Source organism: Pangasianodon hypophthalmus, chromosome 15 (assembly GCF_027358585.1).
Source record: "Pangasianodon hypophthalmus isolate fPanHyp1 chromosome 15, fPanHyp1.pri, whole genome shotgun sequence".
Lineage (NCBI taxonomy): Eukaryota > Metazoa > Chordata > Actinopteri > Siluriformes > Pangasiidae > Pangasianodon > Pangasianodon hypophthalmus.
In genome coordinates, this window is record NC_069724.1 from 11,119,964 (window position 1) to 11,147,819 (window position 27,856).

The window sequence follows — 27,856 nt, forward strand, 5'->3', positions numbered from 1 at the left end:
CCTTGCCTGACAAGTCCACCCAGTTATGCAAATGAGGCAGGGAGGACTACACAAGTGCCATCAATATCCCTAAGAAAACTTTAATGACTTGAGACTTTTATGTCTTCCAAGTGTCCTTTCAGAAAGCAATTTTTATAATGTAAAAGTTTTGACCTTTGAACTTGAGCAAGGGTTGGACGTAGCTGAAGATCTATGATAAAAGGGGCTGCATTAGCAGGGCTGAACTGAGTCATGTGTCTAACTTGGGATTCACTGACCAATAGAGGGGACCATGAGCGGTCTGCGCTGGGGTTGAGGACCTCCATGAGCTGGCCTCCGATTTGAGTCCCGATCCAGCCTTCCTGACATGTTGCCTCCAACCTTATAGCAGAAGAGACAACAGATGTAAAAGATGCTACTTAGCATTCTATAGTACAGTACTACAACTTTCAATCTCAGAATGTTGGCAGAATTTGACAAATTTTAGCTTGGTTTTGTGTTCAAAACCAAAAATGCATTAATCAAATACATCATACAATTAATGGAGAATCCTCACCACAAACAACCAATTATTTGTAGTTTTTTTTTTTTTAGAACTACTAGCCAACTGTAGCAGGATTGTCCAAATAAATTTATGGGAATCAATACACATAATGACTCAATCTCCCAGTTTAATCATCAGGAGTGGGAAATCATGCTATAGAGACTGTAGATGCTGTAAAAGTGAGCAGTCAGGTTTATGACAAATATATCATCCATTTAAATTCAAGAAAAAGCACAGCATGTATTAGCAGATTTTCAGACCTTGTGGTTGACCAGACTGTACGGGGTTTTCCAAAGACCAAATTTAGGAAAAACACTGAAATGTTGGAGAAAAAATATTTTTACAACTGGCTGAGCTGGGAAAGTTGGTCTATCAATAAAGACGAGATGCAAAAAGATTGATACACTGGTCAAAAGTGCCCAACATCAGTGCCCAACCTCACTATTGTTTTTGTGGCTTAATCAGCAAATCCCCACAGCCACGTTCCAAAATCTAGTGGAAAGCCTTCCCAGAAGAGTGGAGGTTATAACAGCAAAGGGGACCAAATCTGGAATGGGATGTTCAACAACCACATATGGCTGTGGTGGTCAGGTGTTCACATACTTTTGGCCATATAGTGTATATGAGTGACATATGAATCAATAGTCAGTGAATAATGAGATAGGGGATTTAAGTTACATTTTTCAGTGCTGTTTGGCTAGACGAAGAAACTAAAGTTTTTTTCTATTTAATTAATGAAAGCAACATCAAAGAACATCACCACAATCTTCACCAGAATGAATCAACTTTTGAAGATGAACAGAGAAATAGACTGAACATCAACCATTATATCTCTCCATTATGCTGGTGTTCTTTCTTTTATTGGTTATTTAGTCACTTTTACACCACCTTCAGGATTTTCACATGACCATGATGGAAACAAATTTATTTGCATTTTCTTTTGCCAACTTTTTTGAAAATTTGTTTTAAAATTGTGAAACATTTGAATGGAAAGCCAGCTCGGGTCACTCCTATTGTCTCAATCATATCAGGCCCCACCTTAAGAGCACTGTGTGAGTTGCGCCGTCGTCCATCTTCGTGTTGCATTTCAGAGTACAGCTCCTCCTCATCCTCCTCCATAATGTCAGATAGGTCTGAACCTCGGCTGCTTTCTGTCTGGTAATCTTCACTGTGACTGTAGTGGGACTGTGGCAATGAAACACCCATTCAGAGGACAGCGCAAAAAAAGCACCTGAAGATCTGGTTATTTAGTTTTGAAGAGGTCTCCATCTAAACCACAGCTACCCTACTTAGGCAGAGTTCAGTAGCTGCTCATGGACTGAAAGCTGAGAAAAATTACATAAATGCTTATTTGATGTCCAGTGAAGCATGTTGTAGCTAGAAAATTGACCCTTTTGCTAAACCCTCCTCTTAAACATCAATTATTGACCAATTAAATTTTAGCAACAGGAACTATGCATGGTACAACAAACTATATTATGCATGGCATACTTGTAAATCACATATCTCAAAATTTTACAGAGGGGGCATGGAGTGGTTTAAACAATGGGAGGACAACATTACCAGGCTCTACAGTATGTGGCTAGCAAGCTTGCAAGCAAGTCTTTCTATGCTATATTTGATGCATTTACATTAATAGCATGCTTAGTCTAAACAAAAAAAAAAAAAAGAAAGAAAAGAAAGAAAGAAATTGCTAATTACTGTTAATTACTGCTAATTACTGAAATGGAGAATGGTGACAGCCTAATTATTATTTGCTAGCTTACACTGAAAATATATCACAAGACCATTCACACTAAATATATGCACATAATCCCTCCCTGCAATGCTGGAACCATACTGTTCCATTATAGTTCCACCAAACTTTTATTTCTATGTCATCTACAGAGATCACTCATTGATGAGGTTACTGACTTTTAATTGGGAAATGTAATCTTTAAAATTAGTTACGATGCTGCTAAGGCATGTATGAATGTAGCCTTGAAATGCATAGTGAAGACCTTCCTGTCTACTAACTGAAATGTTGGATGTATTGTTTCAATGGTATATCTTCTGCACTGAAGAAAAAAACCCTTCCATCTAGCACCATCTAGTTTGTCCCTCTGAATTCCACATTTAGACAATGTTCCAGGTAGAATCACGTCAAAAAATTAGAGCTGTAAACCATCCAAAAAATCATGGAGGAACCCACTTCTCCTATTCTAAGAGTGAACCCTTGTCATTGAAACCTCGATAGTTGATATGCTGTCCTTGAAAGCTCAAAAAGATTTAGAAAGGAGACAGAGCCTTGCAAAGGGTCAATGAGATATAATCAATGGCTAACAGTAAGGTTCTTATTAATTATTTAAACGAAACAATATATACACACTAAATATACAGTTTGACAAAATTGGCAATTACTGCTTTTTGCCTTACTAGAGCAACATCAAGTGATATTGGGCTCCCGTACCTGCCTGCCCAGTTCTGAGCCCCTGAGGAAGTCATCCACAGATGCTCCTCTTCTGCGAGACTGATAGCTTTCCTCATCCTCTTCCTCATCTGAGTTCTGAGAGTGAAAGCCCTGACTTCGCCTCTCCATCTATATACAGCAAAATACTTTCAGAAACCTCAGTAACCATGTCTGCTGCATTCCAACAGATTTTGTAGTGTGTCATGAATCCTAATGAGGCCGCAGTATAAATATCCCCAAGTAAAAAATTTTACTGCATCAGTCAGCACTCACCCGCCCGCTCTCTGCAGCCACTCTTTGGGCAGCTTCACGGGCGATGGCTTTGGCCATTGTATCCGGGATAAGTGTGCCTCTGGGCTGGGGGAGGATTCTCTGAGGAGAAGGTGAGCGGCGGTTAGGGCATGGCGGTGCTTCGAGAGTGTGTCCATGTGGCAGAGCTGGGGGAAGGCCAGACGGAGAACACACAGGCTCCCATGGCTGTGCAGGACCACCAGCAGGGTGAAGCATGCCTGGTAGCTGCTCTTTGGTTTCCAGTTCTCTGGCACTTGGTGGTCTCTGTGGCTGGGGAAGAGGCAGCTGGGGAATGTGGGGTTGAGGCATTGGGATGGTGGGTTGAGGTATTGGGATTGTGGGCTGAGGTATTGGGATGGTAGGCTGGGGCTGGGGGAAGGGGTGAGCAGGTAGAGGCTGGAGGTGAGGAGGAGATGGCTGAGTAGGGTGGGGCACAGGATGAGGCTGAAGATGAGGGACTGGCTGGTTTGGGTGAATGGAAAGTGTTTGAAGATGGGAACTTGTATCAGGGCCAACATGAGGGGGAAGAGGCTGCATTGGCGGTGGGAGTGCAGGCCGCGGAGGCAGAGGCTGGGGCACTTGGTGTGGTAGAGGAGATTGCATGTGGTGAGATGGAAGGAGGACTTGGGGTGGAGGCACGAGCAGGTTGCTAGGAATGACAGCGACATGCGAGTCCTGGCTTTCGCCTTGTGCTGATAAAGTTCTGACCACGACCTCACGGGCCTCCAAACACTGGATACAGTTCAGATCCACTGTTGCAAAGTCAGCCAGTGGGTATAACACCTCAGCAATCTGAAACCAATAATAAGTCCAAACGTTTGTAGAGCCCCAGTTTTCTGATGTATTCTGTCAATTTTCACAATGACAAACTGTTTGATTTCACCAACTCCTCATCTCTACGATGGTAATAAATTTTATGAGTCAGGTTTTAATTCATTTTTTAGACATTTGAATTGATTCTGTTAATTACACAATGTTCCTTTCATAGTGATGAATGGTCAACTGTAATACTATAAAACAGTCACCAGCACAATTGAGTTTTTTCTTTTTTTTATGTATAAAATCATTTAGTCAGCTTTGGTTAGTATTTGAATGAAGTGGCCTAATTACTGTATATTAAAGTGGGTTTACATCAATTGTGCACATCCAAATGAGTTTGGGCAGAACTTTTTGGAATTTGCTTTTAGAAAATACCTTATTGCCCTGGATTCTGCTCTAAGGCCTTAATTAAGAGGTAGTCATAAGTGTAGTTTTGGGTTGAAAAGTACCACTGCGCTGTCAGGTTTTGAATTCACAACAGCATAGGTACTTTCATATCTGAGCATGAAAATAGCAAGTAGACAAGAATAGGGAATTTTTTTTCATACTGTATAACCAAATATATTTTAAAAAGGCAGTAAAAAACATTCACTTGGCTAATCGATTTAGCAAACACAAGTTGGCAGGTTGCATTTGAAATACACAATCAGTCAGTTTTTCATTTAAAATGCTAATGCTGGTAATAATGAAAATTCTAATCCAGAGGTTCACAAATATATTTTTCCCTTCCTACTTTCAACTCACCTGATCCAGCTCATGAATTTATTTGCCTTGCTGATGAGCTAGATCAGGTGTGCTCGGAATACAGAATTTTTCATTCTGCTTGGCAGTGGATGCCCAGAACTAGGGTTGAAAACCCCTGCTGTTAGATGAGTAGTTGTAACGACTTATATTCTCCAACAGAGGGCACAAATATTACCCAAAACAGCTTTCCCAGCCCTGAGCCGAGAGTCAAGTTAACTCTAATCATACCAATCAGAGTTTTGACAAGCCAGGGTTAAAGCTCTAAACACTGCAGGAAAGTAGATGTCCACAAGCCTAAATCGTGACTGAAACATTTTATGATCCTACCATTTCTGATTTGCAGTTTGGATGTATTACGTAAGCATGGCTGATGATGAAGTCTGTGCAGTGACTCATGCACTCACCCTCTGTCCCTTGGTGCACACTGCATAGCCAATGACATTGGCACCATTGGAGGTCCCCAAGGGCGTCAACAATGGAGGCTTCCAGTGGACCTGCAGAATCCCTGGAGCCTGTCCGCACTGCACCTGCACGTCACTGGGTGGCAGAGGAGGGCCTGCAGGGGACAGATAATGCAATCCAACTGGATCAGTGCAGTTTGGAACAGAGTGTCCTCTTGGTTCAGGGCACTGCCTGCCCACAAGGAACAGTCAGTCTTTATGGATTGGTATACAAGTGCTTTACAGTTTCCTTGATGAGGGGAAAAGCTCTTGAGATGTAATTAACTCAAGTTATTGGTTGGTTCATAAGATTCGGGGGTTTAATGAACTTAAGTTATATAGTGTAAATGCAATACATCTATACATTGTGCTGTTTTATTAGTCAGTCCATGCATAATGTCTTATAGTGATGCTTCATCCATTTTTGTGAAATTTCATTTGTCTGTAAACACCAATTCCCTGCCAAACAGACTTCTGTTAAAATACAACTGAAATTTAACAGAATGCATGTGTATTTAGTACTTTTGGGAATGTTGTCTTGCCACAAAAATATGGTAATCTCAGGATCTGCTTGGAATTTATGGATGGGCATGGCTTGGTAATCACTTTATTACGGTAGTTCAAGGAAAAATGCTTCAAGGCTATGTGAGCATTCTCTGCAAGGAAGGATGGATTTAAGATCGAGATAAAACTGTCAGCTTTGGTCATGGACATCCTGATCGAAAACTTCTTTAGACCACTTGCAGTTTACTAGATCACTTGTAGTCTGCCATGATCAAGTTTGGGAGAAAGACCATGCCTTAAACTCCACCTTCTTCCTAGTTAACTCCTATAAATTCCCATCTCTCACTTTCTCCACTAGTGAAGTTTCACCACCCCTTCCTGTCTGCTTCACACTATTCAACAACCACTACTCAAAAGTCTTTAGAAAGGGGTTTCTGTATTTAGTGCACAGCAGAACCCACTCAGAACTCCAGCCCAAGTTCTCAGAGTTCTCCCCACTTTTTACAGTTTCACAGTCACTCTTCCTGTTAATCAGTTGAGGGCATGGGGCATTAATGGCACTGTCTGCACATTCAAAACAAACTTTCAAAACAAAACAAACAGACTCTACATATCTACACAAAGATGTCTGGCTTTAGGACCTAACAAGTTCAGTTTTTAAAAAAAAACAAATTAAGCTTTTTTATTGTGCTCTATATCTTTGGGGCCAGACTTTCAATAACAAGTAAGTATAGTTGAAGATAAATAACGCAAGTTGCATCTGACCTGCAGCCTGTGTGCAGAACTCAACCCCGGCCTCCTTTTTCTCTCGCTGTTCCAGTGGCATGTGCCAGGGCACCTGGTGTGGTTTGGCCACCACCCTCACCTTGTACACAGTGGTGGCTTTCAGGTTGCTGAAGTGCAGTCTGTAACAGCACGGCTTCACCATGGCATACTCAACTCCATCCAAAAACACCGTGTGGGAGTAGTTGCTGTTGCTGGGGAGCCAGGAGAGCTCTGCTGAGTCACGCATGATGTCGTCCAAGCGCAGGCCCGTCGGGGCCACTGTGACATTCCGTCCCACCAGCATGGTGCAGCGGAGCTCATCAGACAGGCCTCGGTCCGTCACGCTCTGCACTGACACACGGTATGTGCAGGCAGCCAGATCCAGCTTCTCCACCAGGAGTTTGGTCCTGCCACCAAAGGGCACAGTGGCGCGCACCTCCCCATCCACTAAAACATTGTAGCCATTGATGTTGCCCCAACCGAGGGGCACTAGAGGTTGCTCCCAAGCCACAATGACACTCCTTGCCAGCTGTTTGATTAAGTTGATTTTTCTCGGGTAAGGCACAATGTCATCAGCCAGCTCCTCAGCATCCAGAGTGCCAGTCCCATTACTGCAGGGCCCGAGAGAGTCAATACTTAGGCTGTCAAGGGAAATACCTCCGTCTATGGCTGTCAGGCTTAAACAGCCATGCTCCATCTGACCCAGATCCTCTGCTCCATCCACCGATGGCTTCTCCTTGTCCTGGACAAACTCCACAAAATTAGAAGGGACCAAGCCACGCTGGCCATCCAGCAGCTCTCCTGGAAGAGTCATAGAAGATGCGATCTGACTCACTCTTCTTCACGACAGCAACATATGACTCATGCAAAACAACCAAAGATTATGTAATATAAATGCTCTACTCCTGGCATATTGAGCATATAACTTTGTAGGTCTACATAACTCCTCCAGTAGGGAGGGTCCACCACCCAATAGGGGCCATATTCACAAAGAATCTTAAGGCTAATGTAACTCGATTTTTGAGAAAAATGTGTGTTCTAGTCCTACAGTATTCCTTTTTTTTCATTTCATTTTGGAAGTGTACAAACATGCAAACTTCATAAACACCTTCAAAAAGCCATACCTGATTCACTAACGGGGTTTACAGAGGATTGCATCTTTCACATAGCACATCTTTTTTTGCCTAATAAACATGCATTTGGGGTGTTTCAACCTAAAAGTGTAACATATAGTGTGATGCCAATGCAAATACACTAATTTAGCATCTGCTGTGTAATTTATTGTAGGCTGAAAGTCACTCTGTCAATGCTGAATACCACTAGGTATTAAATTTGCAGAAGCCTGTTTCTGCTATTTGCGACAAAATGATCCCACTTACAAGGTAACTCAAAATAATCATATTTTTCTCAAAATGGTGACTAATTCTAAATTGACATTAGTTTCATATTTTATATTCTCTGCCTGTTCATACCTTCGATGCCAAGAGGATTTAAGCAGATATAATTCATATACCATGTTTACCTTATGAACACAGCATACACTTCTGTATGCATACTTTTATTTTACATACATATTGTATTTCAAATGTATATTATCAACTTTAATCAGAATTACACATAATTATGGATGTATGTGGATATAAGTTTCTGTTTCAGGGACAGTTTATATTTCCTGGGAGTCTCTTTGAGATCTGATCCCATCAGAGCACAAATAAATTTACATCAAAGCCAAATTGATTCAGAAATTAATATTGTTTCCTCCCCTGACTTCGCACGTAATATCATTGACACAGTTATTCACTGTAAATCACCCACAACACGCCCGACTAGCTCCATACACAATTTATTTGATTGCACTTTGCAAAGTAGCCTATTTATTTGGTACCTTAAATAAAAATTAAATTAAATTAAGGCCTCAGATTAAGTCATGAAGGATTTTAGCACTAGATCTATCTTCAAAAACTGCAACAATGTGGGAGTCCTCTGGAAAACCCATCTGTCAATCACAAACATCTATAAAACCACAAAAAAAATCCTAAATGATAATGAGGGTTTTTTCACATGTGTAGTTCAATGACTATGGAGTGAGTCACTAACAAAAACAATGAAATATAAAAAAAGCATCTTAAGTAATTCTTCCTCTCAGTGGTTTCATGAACTAGGAAGAAGAAGAAACGTTTAAGAAGAAATGTTTAGTGCCACTTAGGACAACTCTTAGTGGTAAATAAATTATTTTGTGAGTATTGCCCCTGGTTAGTGGTGCACATTTTCCACTGATGGATGGGGTAGAGGGGGCCAATACATTATGTAAAGCAACAGATAGACTACAGTCAGTAATTTTACACCTACAATATATACGTATAAAGTACATCTCCACAGTTCAATTTGCATCCAGAGCTCTGAACCATCATCTAAAGATAGACCATTTAATTAGTGCAAAAAGGAAACCATGATACAACCAGAGTAAGTGACTCACTGAAAGGACGCTTTGAGAGTGTTTTTTTTTTTTCACCCGGCCGTGTAGCTGCAGGGTGCTTGACAAATTAGCGGCCCTGCCGATTTGCAGTTTAATCTGCCAGACCTTCAAGAAGCACTTATTAAATGCCTGCTGAAGAATGACATTAAACTCAACCCAAATTACTTATTTAATTATTCACATCCTTTGGAGTCTTGGATATTTACAACTAAAGCATTCCTAAAAATAATTAAAGGTACCAATGCTCTGATTTGATCAAAACAAGACGAAAGTTTAGAGAATGTGGTTCACCTTCATAGAATCCATCATCATCCATGTCTCCATACACATAGAGATATTTCCCAGCAACAAGAGGCAGCTCAGCCTCAGGATGCTCATTAGGCCCATCGTAAGGATTATAACTGTTCAGAGAATAAGGGAGGCAGAATTGAAAATGTTTCGAAATAAACAAAACAAGCTCTGTCCAAAAAGCAGTAGCTGTACAAATGTAAAACATTAAAACATCCTCATGGAGAGAAACTGATATTTCAGTTTGAAATATTTCCCTAAAAATGTGTAAGTATTCATGCAATTCAATACAACTTAACATTTATTTAAACTTACGTTAAGGGAAAGAAACCCACATTTGCAACTCAGTCGAGTACAACAAAAAATCAGAGAAAGGATCAAAATGGCAATACAATCCTAAAATTTCTAAACCCAAAATTAATAAAACAACAAGCAATAAGCAATAAAATAATCCACAACCATCAGTTAAAACAGATACAAATTAAAACTAAACAAGACAATAAAATAAAAGCAATATAGAGTCAAGGAATCAACTAAATCTGCAATAATTAAAAATCACAACTCTGTGATTTCAGGATAGTGAATCATGTAACTACTTGATTTATCTATTTTTAATTAATATTCTGGTGCCGAAACATTTATTTGATGGCATGTAAATAACATATTTGTAACATTAACTACTGTTTTGCAAATAAAATAATCAGAAAACCAACCGATTAAAAAAAGACAGCACACAGTAGAAATAAAATAAACATCAGCCTACAGCAGAATTTTTTTTTATTATTCAAATGACAGCAGACATTTTTTAAAAATAATCCCACAACAGAAGTTTAAAAAAAAAACTCCGTACCTGTAGCGGGCCGTGCAGAGACGAACCTGTCCTGTGTATCTTGCCTTGGTCCTTGGAGCTGAACTCACCTCATCATCCATCTGTGATTAGAGATTATTACTTTATTTGAGGCACAAAAAGTGGTTTCGGTCTTATCCTCTCATATTAGTGCCTCATCCATTAGTGCCTCTGGTGACATGGTGTATAGTACAGATAGCTTGCTTTGTTAATCTGCCAACGAAACTAGTATGAAGCCAAGCATGTAACATGTACATCAAACAACCTATTACACATAGTGCAATATTTAATCTGTGATGAACTAGTTAGCTTTAGAAGCTATAAATACAGTTGCCACTATGGTTTCTTACTGTAACTAAAAAAAAATAATGGACAGGCCATGCTCACAAGCTCTAACAGTAGCATTTGCTACAAGCCCAAAAAAGACACCCTACAAGCAACACAAAAGACTTGGGGCTTGCTTGTGTGAACGTTGGATAAAGAAGCAAATTTCCAATGGCAAACGCATGTTGGAAAATGATCACGGGACCTTTAAGGTGAAAGAGATTTGTAGAGGATGAACACACCTCTGAAGTGCTCATTGACTGGGGTCTTGCTGTTATGGCGATGTCAATGTGCAACGGCGTCTCAGGCGTGTCTCTGCTGACCTGCAGTGGCTGGAGGAGCTCAGAGATTAGCGGAGAACCTGCAGATCTCTCATCACCTGCACAACATAGAGTTACACAGCCAAACGCCAGCGCCTGTCAATCACCGCCGGGCCTCGACAGTCACCTGAGAGAGACGCTCTGGGTTCAATTTATACGAGAGAGAACGTTTCATTAAGCTGCATGCTTCATAACTCACAGAAATAATGAACTCACAATCAATTCATTCACTTATAGAGGATCAAAAAGAGTCAAGCTTTTATTCTGTCCAACTGAGGCAAAAGACAATCTTAAGTATTTGTCATTTTTGCCATAGTTAGTAGTTAGTTCCCATCATCTCTGATCATGTGACTTTTTTTTTAATCCTATATATATACATGTACACACACACACACAGTATTACATTTCCACTGTATTCCTTTAACGTTACTGAATGAATAAACCCAAGACAAATCTGAAATTGTATTATGCAGATTAATATTATTAGACAAAATAAATCTAAACAAATCTAATAAATTTAATACTTTTTAAATTAAAAATTTTAATACTAACTAATAAACAGTTTATTAAAATCTACAAGTAAATTTTATGAGGGTCAATAGTCCTTTAAGTATATATTTTTTTATTTTTAAATAATTCAATATAGTGTTTCATATATAAATACACTTGGCAGAAAAAAATAACTCCATCTTGTAAAAATGTAAGTGATCTAATAAATAAAAGGCTCCTCTTATTTCTAATAACCTGCCCAAGATCATTATTTTCTCACTAGAAGACAGTGTTAAAGTGTGATGATGATTATAAAACCATCATACTAACACTGTTAATGACAGGGTTTGTTCACTCTGTAATGTCGTCTGTTACTACATTTGCAAGCGGAAGTTGTGTGACATTGTGTGACATTTTAGCTGAAGTGCTTCTTTAAAGTTTTAAAGGACAAACTCATAGCAAATGTAAGTAATTTTCAGGAGGCTCCGCCCACCTTTCCCAGTGCGACCCCGCAGCTCGTTGAGGAGGTTACAGATTGCTCTCCGTGACGCGATGGTTTCTGGCCAGCGCTCAGGATCAGTATGCAAACCCAAGTGAAATTTCTCCAACTCCTTGGACAGAATGTTACACTTTTCACTCTGACTTCGGCATTTTTGTTCCAGGTTGTGAACTTTGACCTTTGTGGTTTGGAGAAGAGTAGAAAAGCACAAAAAAAAATAAATCAGACATATTTTTACTACGTATTATACATCATTGTGATTCTTTAACTTTCTACAGGGATCCAGTATGGACATTAATCCTTACGTAGAACATTAAAATGAATATGTGGCACAGATATGAGACACAGATATGTATTAAAAATCACAGTGTATATACGCTAATTATCCATCCACATCACAACACAGATTAGAAATACATGTGCTATGTTTACTTAGATTAGAAATACATGTGATTAGAAATACATGTCCTATGTTTAAGATTTTCACCATTCACTCTGACTGCAGATTCGAAATGGACTGTTTATATTTTTCCTAAACTGGACAGTCTGTATGCACTATCCATTTATATAATGATAATAAGGATGCGTTAGTCTAACTGATAGACAGTAACAGTGAGGTTCCTCATTATTTGTGTCATTTCCTGTCATCATCATTATCATCAGCCTCTGCTTCAGTTTAGCAAATCTGTTAAGAGAGCTATATGAGATCATATCTTATCCGAGACCATTCTGAACTCTGTAGGGATGCAAACTAAAGTGCACTAATGCTGCTTTCACATGCAGAGTGTACTGTATGTGTGTATTAAAAGGGTTTTACTCCACTTAGCAGCATGCCTAAGAACACCCTTACCCATGATCAATCATTGTAACACACACCCTGGACTGGCTTTTTTCCTTATTATATAATTATCTAATCATTTATTTAGCACTCTCTTCACTTGTTTAGCATTAAATGCAGCCAATAATTGGTAATACACTTTCAGCACACATTAGCACAAATTAAAAACCTGTATCTTGTTTCCTCCCCTGACTTTAGACTTAATGTCATTCACACAAATATTCACAAAAATCACCCACAACACTCACAGATGTGATAGATGCAAATGATGTTCTCATTTTAGGAAATTAGCTAGAGGATGAGTTTATGATCTTACCTTTAGCAGATGAACCTTTTGTTCATGCTCTTTATCAGCCTCAACCTGAGCCTAGAAACAAAACACACCATATATATCTTTATATATCTTCATCCCACAGTGCTGTTAAATTCTTCAATCAGAAGGTCTTTATTAATTTCTATAACAGCACTTCTGATTGCTCTGAATGTTCTGGCTGTAACATAAATCACAGGTTTATATTAATGCACATGTTCTTATATTTTATTGTTTCTATAGTAACAGCTCATTCACAGGGACTTGTATGGTGGATGCTCCACATAATGCCAGACTAAAAATGATAACTAAAGATTATTGTTTATAGCTGCTATATCACAAGTGATAACAGGAAATTGCTTCACAGATATTCTACATTCCATGATGACATGTAGCTTAATTTTATACTGAAAATATGAGAGAAATCTACTGTGGAGCTGACTGTGTATGGTGCAATATTATATAATGGTCGGGAGCCAAGGAAGCAAAATGCTGTCTGGTTAGGAGGGATGGCATACTTCCCCTCATTAGAAGAAGAAAATGCCTTTATTTGTCACAAATTCTTTTCTTTGCATATCCCAGCCTGTTAGGAAGTTGGGGTCAGAGCGCAGGGTCAGCTATGATACAGTGCCCCTGGGGCAGAGTGGGGTAAGGGCCTTGCTCAGGGAGCAAGCAACAGAGCTTGGTGGTGCTAGGGCTTTTTTTCAGGCATTAACCCCTGAGCCATCACTGCCCCTCCTACTCCTGTGTCAATCACAGCAACACTAGCCAACTGTGGACATCCGTGAGCTCACGCATGCAGAAGGGAGCTGATAGCACTTTCCTCCGAGTGTATTACGCTTCCCTGTGACCCAGCATGAGCATCAGTTTGAAAAAATGTTTTTTGGCTGGCTTCACACGTCTCAGTGGAAGCACATGTTAGCCTTCACCCCTCTCCCAAGCTGGTAGCTGTCATATTGTTGGGGAGAGCTGGCTGGTGGGTGGAAATCAGCAGGTGACCAAATTGGGGAGAAAAAACCAAAAGAGAAGAATACAGATGCTGTTGGTTCTCATTAAGGACAGTATCATCTTGTATGTATGTATGTATGTGTGTGTGTGTGTGTGTGTGTGTGAGTGAGAGAGAGAGAGAGAGAGAGAGAGAGAGAGAGTGCGCAGGTTGCTGAGTTCTTTGCCTTTCGCAGAAGCTGGATCTCCTGCTGTGTGGAGCTGAGGATCTCCAGGGCCTGTTCATGCTCTGCCTCCAGCTGCTGCCTCGCTTCTGCAGCCTCGCACATATGCTGACACACACACACACACACACACACAGAAAATATTAATAAGGATTTTTCTTTTTTTTGGAAACTGGCAAAAAAATCATCACACTGTGCACAGATGAATATTGTGGAAATGCATTAACCATTAAAGAAACAGTTCCACAACAAATACAGCTGCTATAACGTAAATGATACCTGGAACTAACTTGTTTCGTCGCTGTTCCACAATAGTAAATGCAAGTGTAAATGGATAAAAGGTAGGACATATTGTTCTTTATACAACAAAAACAATTAATTGTTGCAAAAATTCCTGTGGTATAAGAGGAATAAAACACATGCTGTTATAGGAAAATAATCAACTTTGGGGTGGTAACAGTAACTCCACTTCATCACCCCACCCCATTACTCAGTCTTTTACTATAATAGCACCACATTCCATTGCAAACGTCATGGAAGTGTTATTACATTTGCATGTTATTTGCATATAATACAATCATACAAAATTCATACCAACAATCTCTAATAACCTCTAATGTCAACTCACATGTTTTGACAAATCATCCAGCAACTAGCTGTACTGTAATACTGCAGCACGTTTTGAAAAAAAAAAAAGAAAAGAAACATGAAGGTTTATCTTTAAACTGAACAGGAAGTGAAGACGGAACAGGAAGTAAAGTCAGAATTAAGTCTGTGAAATGAGTTGTAAAGCTTAGAACATAAAGCAGCTTAAAAGTAAAGCTTCTCTGACAGACACACACATACATACACGTACATACACACACATATACACACACACACATATACACATACATACACAGACATGCACGTACATACACACACATACACACATACAGTCAGTGGTTTACATAATCGCTGGCATGATGGAGGATCGAGTACATTTCAGCATAGTGAATACACGACTCCACTGTATTATAAAGAAGTCAAACACAGCTTCTATATTAATGTTCCAATAATCGTTTCATCTATTTTCCATAATTAATGAGAAAACAAGAGTGAAGGCCATTCACTTAACAAACCACCTTCTCTTCCATACTGAAAAAACTTTAAGATGTAGCATCGAGAAGGTAATGGATCATAAACAAATGATCCAATAAACAAAATGAATGACTTGTTTTCCCTCTTAATCATTGTCCTGTACCCTTCCATTGTCCCTCCATCATTCTCTTTATTACATAATCAATAATGACTCATGTGGAAAGGATAAATACTTTTCCCATGGTTGTTGTGAGGCATTTTTTTCTCAATCAATGTAAGAGGAAAAGCACAAATCATAGACCAGACTACTTTTAAACCTTTTTATCTGGAAACAAAACCTTTTTCTGAAATCAGTCATTCCGCTTGTTCCTGCACCTTTAATACCACTTTTAGTTATTAATTAGTTATACTTTTAAAGGTGAAAGGTAGTTCAGTAAGCCATTACTATACTTCATTATACAGTACATACACTGGGGCATCAGGTAAATTGTGATAGTCCAACTTGGTAGCATTTCCTTTCTGGGCTGATAAGTGAAAATCAAAACTTATGTTACTGAGCCCATGCAGTAGACCTGCTTGAGAGAAATACCATGACTTGCTTCATGTGATATCATATAAGTGGGTGTGGTCAACATCAAACAGGAAGTTGAAAAGGAAAAATGACATGCTTTGGCTAGTTTTTCATACGGTTATAATAATGTTATATATATATATATATATATATATATATATATATATACACACACACACACACACACACACATACATACATATACATATATATACACACACACACATGTATATACAACATGTACTACTGTAATAAAATAAACATAAAGACAGTTCATATCATTCACATATATGTATAATTTAATCATTTTCAAGGTGTCCCAAATCAGCATGGTTCATTTTAATTGAGTCTTAAAATAAGTGGAGAGAGGAAAAGCGAAGGGATTTAATGGATACGAGAATGGATGCATGAAACACACTACTATGTTTAAGTGATGCATAGCTGGATTTTGTGTGCATTAAATGGTGTTTTTTGAGGCATCTCAATAAACAAGGGTATAAGGTAGACTGGGAAATATACTGTAGTATATAATATATAATATGTTTATATTATTTTAATCCTCTGCTATGCTGCTACTCCAAGAAATAAATTATAAAATGTTACTTACATTTTAGTGGTGGTTTTCTACTGTAATTATTATTAAATCGATTCTTACAGAATTTTAGAAAAGATTTTCTATATACAATATTAGAATATCTTGATGAATTTGGAGAAGTTATTTTTGGAGAAGCTGATGATGAATTTGGAAAAGTCTTGTTATTGAAATTTGATTTATAAATATTTGATTTATAAATTATAAAAAAAAATGCCTGAATGAATGAAAATGTGTCCTGGATGAGTAAATGGTTTTCAGTCATTGTGCAATGCTTATGAATGAGTTAGGAAGGCCGTAAGTAGGTTCCCTTCAACTAAAGTGTTTCCAACTTGTTATTATAACTGATGAAATAGTGAACGTTGCTCACCTTCAGGTCCTGCTCAAGATTCTCCAGTTTGCCTTGGAGCTCATCTTTTTCCCGTCTTGCTGAGTCCCTCTCCTCGCTTACACTCGCCAACTTCTCTCTGAGCTGCACATAGTCCGACTTTACCTTTACACGACACAGCGACAGGGAGGAGAAGTGAGAAAGGCCACCTACAGAACTCTCGTTCAGACTGTAGTGTGCTTACATGCACTGTGGATCTTGCTTACTGTAGTGATGAATCAGAGAACTGAGTGGTTAAATAAAATCTATGGTGGGAAAGTATCCAGAAAAACTCAGCTGATTCAGCAGCATAGAATCTGCATTTTTAACGAATCATGGAAACATGGAATCATGTTGTTGTTCACACACACTGAGACGTAAGCACTATTATTTCCAAACATCATTAATCTTCCTGACATGTTAATTTATTAGGAGTTGCACTTCCTGCACTACACTCATCACGTCCAGACCTATAAAGCATAACAATGAAAATTTGAATTTGTGGTGATTTCTGAAGACAAACAGTTATGGATGAACCTACAAATGAAGCTCAATTTTAAGAAAAACTAGGCCAGAAAATGAATCATGTGTACCAGCATGTTTTTTTTTTTAATTTATTTTAATTGACTGCGATTTAACTCAGAGTGTATGGAGACATGGCCAGTGTCTGAAGTTTGCTTCTTTATTTTTGCACTGGAACTATGAGGCTCATGTAGCTAAGAAGTAATTGAAGCTTATGGTCACCAGTTTAGCCTTTTGGACATAATCAGTTTCAGATAATAAATCTGTATTAAACAGGTATACATATAAAATGTGAGCTCCTTTTATTATAATCCAAATTACTACATCTCTACCTTCAAACATTATGTAACGCCCCCTACCTAAGTCTGATGAGTGTTGCTACCCAACCCGCCTCCCCTGCTCTATTTGCACTGTGCATGCACACCTTTGTTGCACGTACACACATCTTATTGTTTCAAACACTGCCCAATCTGTATAATCTCATGATATTACTGTTACAGTATACTTTGTGACCCTTACGTATAGTGGCTCTAGTAGGAAGAGCATCAATTATTACATCATATTGTCTTTTAGTAACTGGAAAGTTTTATTGATTAAAATCTCTGAATAAAAATATATTTGGCTTTTTGCATGACAGCTGAGAAACTAATAAAACATTGTTATTAAACTAATGTTGGAATATAGTTTTCTATTTATATTAATTGTTTGGGTCGCTGGAGGACTAGTGGTGACGCTTCGGCACTGCCACGGGCCGGGTTCGATTCCCAGCCAGGGAACCAACCCCAAGACAGTGTACTCCCAGTGCCGGTCCCAAGCTCAGATAAAATTGGGGAGGTTTGCGTCAGGAAGGGCATCCGGCACATTAAAAAAAAAAAAAAACCTGTGCCAATGATCGCTATGGTGACCCCTAACGGGGAGCAGCTGAAAGATGGAAATCATCCTGGTTAATTGTATAATTCAAAGTTTTGATATGATGTAGTTACATAACAACAATATCGAAACCACCATACTCTGCCGTACTACTCATAGTAACAGACCTTTTAACATTATGCCTTTTATAATAAAGGTTTTCATGATAAAATGTATGCATTTCATATATTGCAGGGTTTGCATTGGTTTGTATGTTATAAACATGGATACGGGCTTTTGTTTAAACGTGTGCTGAATTGAATTTTAACAAATGTCCAGTACAGATCGGACAGCCAACTCAGGCCGAAAAACGAGCACTCACACACGAGAGAGATGACAGCGCACAGCCAAATGGATGTCTGCACTTGCACCTTCTCCACACCAGGAGGTGGCAGCAGTACGCGAAGAGCTAAAAACAACCAGGACGCCATCTTGAAGCTAAATCACTTTCTTCATCAGTGTCACTACTCAATCCGCTTCTCTTGCCTAACTGCACTGTGCATGTGCAGCGAAAAATTTGGCAGAGCATGAGGAACAGGAAGAAGGTGATTTGGTTTTTAACTCCGTGTTTATTAATTTCTGTTTTTCTTTTTTTTGAATATGAATACAGACCACCGCCACCTGCTTGTTTGCAAAAGGTGCAAGTGTAAAACATTTGGCCATTTGGCTCTCAGCTGTTGTCCCTCTGTTGTGTTCAAGTGCAAAATTTTTGGCCTGAGTTGGCACTGGTTCTTAGACTTCAGACTGACATGTTGTGGCTGTAAGATTCCAATCCTGTTTAGAAGCTCTGTAATCTGTGTTGTCTCTGGAGCACGATTACTCAGGGGGCAGACACATGCTCCGTCTCATTTATCAGGATATATTTAATCAAAGCAGGACTGAAGAAACGAATCGATTTGTATCTCACATCAATCCAAGTGTGGCAGATGAGAAAATGTCTGCCCTGATGTCAGAGTGCATCTATCCTGGATGTATTTACTCTCTCTGCTCAGTATCATTAACACCTCACCCATATGCTGAACGACTCCTTGATCACAGAGTGGGGTGGGCGAGAGAAGGCGAGAGGCATGGTGGGCGAGAGTCACTATCTGATTGAGCAGCAGGCATTTTGTCTCCGGCACTGCTCTGGGGTTTGGACAGATGGTTCCTTTTCACTGGGCAGCGACAGAAGAAGAACAGGATGGGGATTACGCTGAGAGAGAGAGACAAGCCGCGGCCAGGCCACTTGGCAAAAAGCACCATCGATAACAACACCATTAGTGGCCGGAGCCCCAATCTGCTGCTCTCAGAGTGTTATCCATTGTCAGTGGTGAGAAGATACTGGTTTCAGTTTGAATGCCACCAGAACTTATTTAAATAACAGCTAGATGCTGAAGGTAAATGTTTTCTCAAGAGAGATAATATTGCCTGCATACAGGAACAACCAGACTGAAGGCCTGATGTATTAAGCTGTTTGAGCCCACTGTTGAGTGCAATTCAGCCACACTCTGCACATGGCAAAATGCACAAATTGGACTCCTCATCCATATGCATTTGAGGGAGAATCATGCAAAAGAAGGCGAAGAACTAAGAACTGTTGCTGATTACATATTCTGTATGTACGATGTAAACACTGAGTTCTGTGCTAGCTCGCATCACTAATAGCAACTGAAGTTAGCAGGCATCAGTGGCGACCAGAGGAGTACTGAAAAATCAAAACAAAAACCATCAGAGAGATAGCAAAAACATTATGTGTGGCAAAATCAACTGGTACATTCTTAAAAAACAAAAAAATGCACTGGTGAGCTCAGGAACACCAAAAGGCCAGGAAGACCGTGGAAAACAACTGTGGTGGATGACAGAAGGATTCTTTCCCTGGTGATGAATAACCCCTTCACAACAGTTGCCCAGATCAAGAACATCCTCCAGGAGGATGTCTGTGTCAAATATCTGTGTCATAGTCAACAATCAAGTGAAAAGTTCACCAGAGTAGACCATTGGTAAGCCCCAAAAACAGGAAGACCAGATCAGAGTTTACCAAAAACATCTACATAAGCCTGTACAGTTCTGGGATAACATCCTATGGACAGATGAGACAAAAATCAACTTGTACAAGAATGATGGGAACAGAAGAGTATGGAGGAGGGAAATAACTGCTCATGATTCATAGCATATTGACCTTATATTATGGCATGCTAATGGAACTGGTTCCCTTGTATTTATTGATGATGTGACTGCTGACAAAAACAGCAGGATGAATTCTGAAGTGTATAGGGCTGTATTCTCTGCTCAGATTTAGGCAAATGCTTCGAAATTCACTGGACTCCGCTCTCAGTGCAGATGGACAATGCCCCGAAGCATACTTCAAAAGCAATCCAAGATTTTTTCAAGGCAAAGAAGTGGAATGTTCAGCAATGGCCAAGTCAATCACCTGACCTGAATCCAACTGAGCATGCATTTCAATTTGCTGAAGGCAAAACTAAAGGTAAAACACCAAAAGAACAAGCAGAAACTGAAGACAGCTGCAGTAAAGGCCTGGCCTGGCAGAGTATCACCAGGGAAGAAACCCAGTGTCTGGTGATGTCCATGGATTCCATACTTCTGGCAGTCATTGACTACAAAGGATTTGCAACCAAGTTTAATTTATAATTTTTGCAACCAGTTTAATTTATAATTATGTTAGTTTGTCCAATTACTTTTGGTCCATTAAAAAGGGGAGGGCACATACAGTAGGTATAGAAAAGAATCACCCCCCTTCAAAATAATTGTTGCTTAGCAGCCTGGAATGAAGACACAATTTTTGTTTTATCCAGCTGTATTTACTCAGTGCAACTTATAACATCCAAGTGAAAGATATAACAGCAACAGGATAAAAATAAAAAAACAATCACTGAGTTGGATAAAGGATCACCCCCTTGTGGCAATATTTTGATGAACCATCTATGAACCATAATTTCAACTACAATATACTGTGGGAGACAGCTAAAATGTCCAAATATTTATGGACCTGACTGTCTATATATATATATATATATATATATATATATATATATATATATATATATATATATATATATAGGAACAGTCTTACAAACAGGCTATGTGTGTTTTTGATTTTAATGAACACCTCATTAACAGTAAAATAATAATAATAATAATAATAATAATAATAATAATTATTATTATTATTATTATTATTATAACCTATTAAAAGTACATTTAAAAAATCAGTTCATGTGCTTTAAGACTAAATTGTTAGGCTGTGCTTCATTTTACAGAAGACACTTGAGAACACTTTTTTCTTAAGATTACAATCTGAGCTGAGCTGAGTTCACATCAGGCCGAGGTTATTAGTGGTTATTGATCAGACCATGGAGCCGGATTGTGTTGGAAGGATTCAGTGGAAGCCACATGAAACTTTTTTAAGAGCTGAGTAAAAACCAGACATGTGATCTGCTGTTTAACTCCTACCTCCTCGTACTGCTCCGCCTTCAGGCTGTGACTGAACAGCTGGAGATTGAGGCGTTTCCTCTCTTGTTTTGCCCGCTGGAGCTCATGCTTCTGTCAGATAGAAACAGGAAGCAGCTGATTAGCCTTGTGCAGTGCAGTAAAGCATGGGGTGGAGAATTCAGCATGCATTCAACATGAGGAGGCTTGTGGGAACACAAATGGGAATTACATGATTGATCCAATCCAATCCAGTCCAATCCCTCTGATTCAGTAGTGTGTGTATAGTGTTACAACAGTTTTACGATTCAGTGTTAAACCCTTCACTACGTCACAGTGTTCTACAGCAGGTTTTCATGTCAATGTTCATGGCAAGTTTAGGAGATACCACCTAACCCCACTGACTCAACCCCTTTTGGATGAACTGCTTGAACACCACTCCTCCTTGTCCAGCATCAGTGCCCAACCTCACAATGCTCTTGTGGCTGAATGAGCAAATCCTCACAGCCACGTTCCAAAATCTGGTTGAACGACTTGCCAGAAGAGTGAAGGCTGTTATACCAGGAAAAAAGAGGGACCAAGTCCATATTACACCAGTATTTATGCCCATGGTTTTGGAAAGGGATGTTCAACAAGCACATCTGGTTGTGATGGTCAGGTGTCCACATACTTTTGACCATATAATGTAACTCTAATTAGAATCAGGAGCGCTGCCACACCCAAGGATCCCACCTTAAATCAAACAGAGTATAATCACTCTAAACATGACATATTTTATAATGGACATAGCAACAGCACTGGTTATTGCACTGTACACCACCTTACTAATGCTCTTAATAACACTTAACAGGCCAAACTGTAATACAGGAGCAGACTTACTGGCTTACAGGCTTACTGAAGCTAACATTTCCTCCAGGGCACAAATCCCTTTAGCCTGCACGAACTACAAATGAGCTCCACTTTGTCACCCTTCATTTAATGTGCCAAGAGAGAAGGAGAGCTATTAAAAGCAATGCACTGCTCATGCACATCTCACACTGCCTAAAATCAGCAAAAGAATCATTAAAAGATGAAGAAAAAAAATCAGCAGCATCCAGCCATAATCATGGTCATGTAATCACCTGTTTAACAAAAGGGATTGTGGTCATTTAATATGCAGTGCGTATTGATTAAGCATCACTGAGAAAGGAGTAGTTAAACCACTGTCTTTGGGTTTAATGGTAATGGTTTACACTGATAGAGTACATAGTGCTCATCTTTTTTGCCTCTGAAAACTGTATATTTTACAGAGAAATTATTAATATGCGTATTAAATGACAATTTTATTATTTCTTCTATTGTCTCCTAGGCAGGGTTGGTACTTTCTGTACAGCTGGGTTTTTTTTTTTACTCATATTGGTTTAAAAAATTAATTTGGCTATAATTCCAAGTTAGTCTCACAGAAACATTCTGTGAAAAAAAAAAAAACACATTCCCAGGCAACTTATCTGCGCCACCTTCTATAAGCTGAATATCAACATTCTGGCAGCGTATCAATCTTTCTCTCGAATGCTCTGTATGTCACGTTCCGTTCCAACGTACTGTAATGCTGTTAGAATAAAAATACATGATGCATGATGATACATGATGCTTCAACCAGAGAAGACAAATCTTTAAGATAGAAGAGAAAGATAATCTTTAAGATAATGCATGTTTATTTATAAAGCACCACGTCATACACCATGTAATTCAGAGTGTAATTTAAAAAAAAATTAAAACTAATAAACGACGAAGATTAAAAATATAAAAATACATTTAAAAAGGGAAGTGAATGATAAAGTGCTAAGGGATTTTGAAAGAATCACACAAGACTGAGGTGTGAGGTTCCATAACTTTACACATACTAAATCATTTTAATGCTAAACGCAAAAATATTATCTTGAGCTGTGGCATATAAAAGACACGTCTAAAGAATACTTTAACACCCCTACAACGGGTTGTACCATTTCTGCCCGCTGCTGGTGTTGACGTCAACTGGTGACACTGCCTCAGGCTCGAGTCTCTCATTACTTCATTTGTTATAAAGAGAAAATTAAGAATCAAGACAAAACTTTAAAAGCTAGATTAGTCTTGTAATTTAAATGTAATGCTGATAACTGAAGTATGTGTCTGCCTTATGATATTATGCAGCGTTGGTTGTTGAAAAATTAACCTGAGAGGAAAAAGAACACCAAATATCAGTGTATGACTCACACTCTGCTATTACTGAAGCATTCATTTGCTAAACTGTAAAAGTGAAGAACAGAGCACAGTTTTAAGGAGTTTTTAAGGGAAAAAAAAGCCACCCACTGTCGTTCGGCTCTGACTAAGTGCTCTGCCTCCTCCTGACTGCTTCACATGTCAAAGTGCATCAGCTGCCCTGCTTCTGTCTGGCATCCTCATGATGATCAGACTGAACTGGGCCTGTCTGTGTGTCAGATGCAGCATCAGCACCGACATGACAGCTTCTGTACACCGGGACACTGAACACAATACGGACTGGCAGAAATCTCCTGTGAGGACATTTACTTGTGAGAATGAAACTAGGAACGTTCAGGACGTCATGTTCCATCTCATCAGACCACCAAATACTTAAATAAATAGTTCAGGAATAAAAATCAAATGTACACAGATCTACACCTTAGACCAAATGTGGTTGATCGGCCAACATATGTTTGTTGTCTGACATTTACATATTTAATTTTACACTGAGCTATGCTGTGAAGATAATGGAAGTCTGTGTTACTCAAAATCTTTTTGTGTAAATTTCTGCCTTAAAGCCACATTCAGTTCTTCAGTGACTTAAACACATAAATAAAATCTCATCATTTAGCTGCGTACAAAATTTAAATCAGCAGCCATACTGGACATTCAGAATCACTAATCTGACTATGGCCTATGCCCCATACCCCCTAGGCCACGCCCCCTATGCCCCTATGCTTTAAACTCTCAAAGTTTAAAGGCAGATCTGTTGCAGAAATTGAAGTAGAAGTGAAATGGAAGAAAAGTGAACTGGAGGAAAAGTTCCACTGCAAACCTAAATTTACAAAAGTGTTTAAATGGGACACAAATATATGAAAAAGATTTTGGATGACACAGACTTGCATTACTTGTTAGCTAAATTAGCCTCATAGCTACAGTGCATAACTTAAATGGACGGAATAGAGCGTATATAAAAAGATGTGTGAGAGAGAGAGAGAGACAGTTACTTATTTTGTTTGCTCCTTATTAAATTAGTTTAGCTATTTCTGTTTGTTTGTTTATTTATTTACTCTGATCTGTGTTTGTACGTGTTAATGAAGTGATGTGTTTGTGTTGTACTCCCAAAGTTACTGTTACAATCTGTTCATTTATGTACTTGCTTTTGCAATAACATCACATAGCATTCATGTCAATAAACCACTGTTTAACTACTTTGTACAACCATGGTGAGCAGAAAAGCATTTCAGAATGCACAACACTTCGAACCTTGAGTTGGATGGGCTACAACAGCAGAAGAACACACCAGGTTCCACTCCTGTCAGCCAAGAACTGGAATCTGAGGCTATAGTGGGCACAGACTCACAGAAACTGGACAGCTGAAGATAGGAAAAAGAGTAGGTGATGTTTTTCCAGTCATCGACTGTATACTTTCAATGAGCCGCACAGTTCGGTGGAAACTCAGTAGACTGTTGTGTGTGAAAATCCCTGGAGATCAGCAGTTTCTGAAACCCAGCCCATCTGGCACTTACAACCATGCCTCAGTCAAAGTCACAGAGATCACATTTTTGAGATCGCATGATGGAGATTCTGGCTCTTTTCAGTCTGCACTCACCAACAAGTCTCAACACTTTTGCCATTTTGTTCTAAACCAGGCACAGATGTGCTAACAGATGAAGAATCAACATCATACGTCACTGTTACCGTGACCAAGATAAAACGCTTACTGAAAATGAATGAATTCATGCTAACAAACATCTGCAGAGAGAGAGAGAGAGAGAGAGAGAGAGAGAGAGTAATTGAGACTGACACTGTGAGCTGATCTTTAGCTCCAGGTGTGCCCTTCATTCCTGCAGATGCTCAGAGAACCTCAGCTCAACCGTGCACACAGTCATAGAGAAATAAAGCTCTTTTCCCCCCACAGAGACAGGGCACATGTGAGGTTCAGGGTTCAGGTGAAATTAAGTCTTGCACTTTACAGTGAAAAGGGTACAGGAACAAAGGGGGAAGATGAAGAAAAAGAGCATCTAAAAGAGTTTAAACGTCCTTATTATTCCTTAGTGTACCTGAAACACATCTCTAGCTATTTTTTTACTCTAAAATTAAGTCTCTGTACTTTTATTAAATTGTTGTAAAGTGTCTTTTTTTTACCCCTCTAACTCATCCACTACTCATTAATATTCATAAAGCAGACTTCATTAATATTCATTAGCTTGCTAAGAACCTTCTCGACGAACGGAGAAGCATTTTTAAAATCGGTTTTCTGGTTGAGAAATGAGGAGTTCCACCAGACATGATGGAGAGATTTATGTGTCTGTGGAATAGATATAGGATTTATTGCTTTTGTTATTGCTCACGCCTTGTACGAGTCAGTATTTTCATTTCATAAATGTATTGATTGTGTGTGTGTTAAACATGATCCACACCCCTTGAGTCAGTGAAACTAGACTGAAAGTCATTCCTCTTTCAAGCTAATCAGTTGAGTCAGCCAGCTTATAGAGTCCAGAGTCACAGCTGGCAACATCCAGCATTTCAGTGGAACACAAGCAGTGGAATTCATAGATATATACACACACATGTTAGGAAACAACACAAAACAGCAATGATTATTAGCTATTTTACACTACTCAGGCTGTTTGTTGTTTGCGTTGGACAGCAGTGTGATCAGGCTGTATTTGAGGAAACGAAGTGAATCATACCTACCTACCTACCTACCTACCTACCTGTGTGTCTGTCTGTCTATCTTTTTGTTTATCTATCTATCTTAAGCTCACTAGAGTGCTGTGTGCATCATCTTAAATCACATACTAGTGCCCTAAACAGTGATGGAAAATAGTGTGCCATAAGCTGTTACTTTATGTAGTGGTGCTATTTGGGATGGACCGCTATGATCCAATTACAGTGTGTTACTCAAATGAATCTCTTATAATAACCTTTATTTAACCAGGTAAGTCAATTGAGAACCAGTTCTCATTTACAATGACGACCTGGCCATTACAGGATATAGATCAAGTTTGTGATTTAAATGGCATGTTGTGATGGGAGTTTTGGCTCTTCTGGCTAAGGGAAGTGCATCACATGTTTCAGCGCTATATCTAATCATAAACATGGCCAAAGAGAAGACTCATGTGCTGTATGGACAAGAAACAAAGGTTTTATTTGATAGAATTAATGAAATACTTTCATGTTTTTAATGAAAGCAACATCAAACATCAAAACGACCCAGACCAGGATAACGTTGAATGAATTTACGCTTACAAACAACACCGATTTTGAAAAAAAGGCTTCTGGGGAAGCATTTTGATAAAATTACACTGTGAGAGTAAACCCACAAAAAAGTAGTAGTAGTAAAGAAATAACAAGAGGTGTTGTCACTGATGAACTGAAAAACAGGCGCAAAAAAACAAGACAAATGTAATTACATAATGTAGGACCTTTAATAACCTCAAACAATAATAATAAAGTTGCAGTCTTGAGTGCAACTTTAGACCAGCTGCGTGGTTGGTCCCTCAGTGCCGTAAATCACTGCCTCATTATTCCTCCCTCTGAGATTTGTGCTTCATATAGGAGGCCAAGCGTCACATTTCTGCAAGTTTGCAGTGTACCACCAACACAGAATCCAATAATAAAATGCTGTCTGCGTGTATATATGCAGCTCAGCTCCCATTCTTCGCTCAATCAACATATGAACCAAGGGGTCAGAGTCAATTTTGGCTTGGGACACAGCTGCATTTTCACATTCATTTAAAAGGTTGTAAAATCTACAGATATTTCATTTCTTTAGCGACTCAATGCTTTTCCTCCTGATCAGAAGGTTGGGGATTTATTACTATGTCCTTAAATAATGTAAAATGCAAAAATATTAACTTACGTCATATTAGCATGTTAATATATCCCTGAACATGTGGTTTTACACCCTTAAAAATGTAATCAAAGTATAATAAACATACAATGCCTAGGAGACTACTGATATTAGCCAGATTATCTGCCAATCTAAGACAATATCAAGCTTGTAATGAATAAAAGTGTCTAGAAATAGGCTCAATATACCTATATTTGTTTATAATAATCTCATAA

At 38.9% G+C, this 27,856-nt stretch overlaps 1 protein-coding gene across 5 annotated transcripts in view; it reads right to left on the reverse strand.

Annotated features, from left to right (window-relative positions):
• The window catches only part of rimbp2a (RIMS binding protein 2a), a 68,299-nt gene that overhangs the window by 10,904 nt on the left and 29,539 nt on the right, over nucleotides 1–27,856 (reverse strand). For all 5 annotated transcript variants that reach the window (XM_053240320.1, XM_026941309.3, XM_053240322.1 and 2 more), the window contains 14 exons: nucleotides 21,587–21,676; nucleotides 16,709–16,831; nucleotides 14,099–14,203; nucleotides 12,933–12,983; nucleotides 11,773–11,956; nucleotides 10,713–10,849; nucleotides 10,150–10,229; nucleotides 9,303–9,412; nucleotides 6,536–7,336; nucleotides 5,231–5,382; nucleotides 3,246–4,055; nucleotides 2,973–3,101; nucleotides 1,562–1,708; nucleotides 258–360 (listed from right to left, as the gene is read on the reverse strand). In XM_053240320.1, the coding sequence (XP_053096295.1) occupies nucleotides 258–360; nucleotides 1,562–1,708; nucleotides 2,973–3,101; nucleotides 3,246–4,055; nucleotides 5,231–5,382; nucleotides 6,536–7,336; nucleotides 9,303–9,412; nucleotides 10,150–10,229; nucleotides 10,713–10,849; nucleotides 11,773–11,956; nucleotides 12,933–12,983; nucleotides 14,099–14,203; nucleotides 16,709–16,831; nucleotides 21,587–21,676 (3,022 nt within the window). The remainder of the gene's footprint in view (nucleotides 1–257; nucleotides 361–1,561; nucleotides 1,709–2,972; nucleotides 3,102–3,245; nucleotides 4,056–5,230; nucleotides 5,383–6,535; nucleotides 7,337–9,302; nucleotides 9,413–10,149; nucleotides 10,230–10,712; nucleotides 10,850–11,772; nucleotides 11,957–12,932; nucleotides 12,984–14,098; nucleotides 14,204–16,708; nucleotides 16,832–21,586; nucleotides 21,677–27,856) is intronic.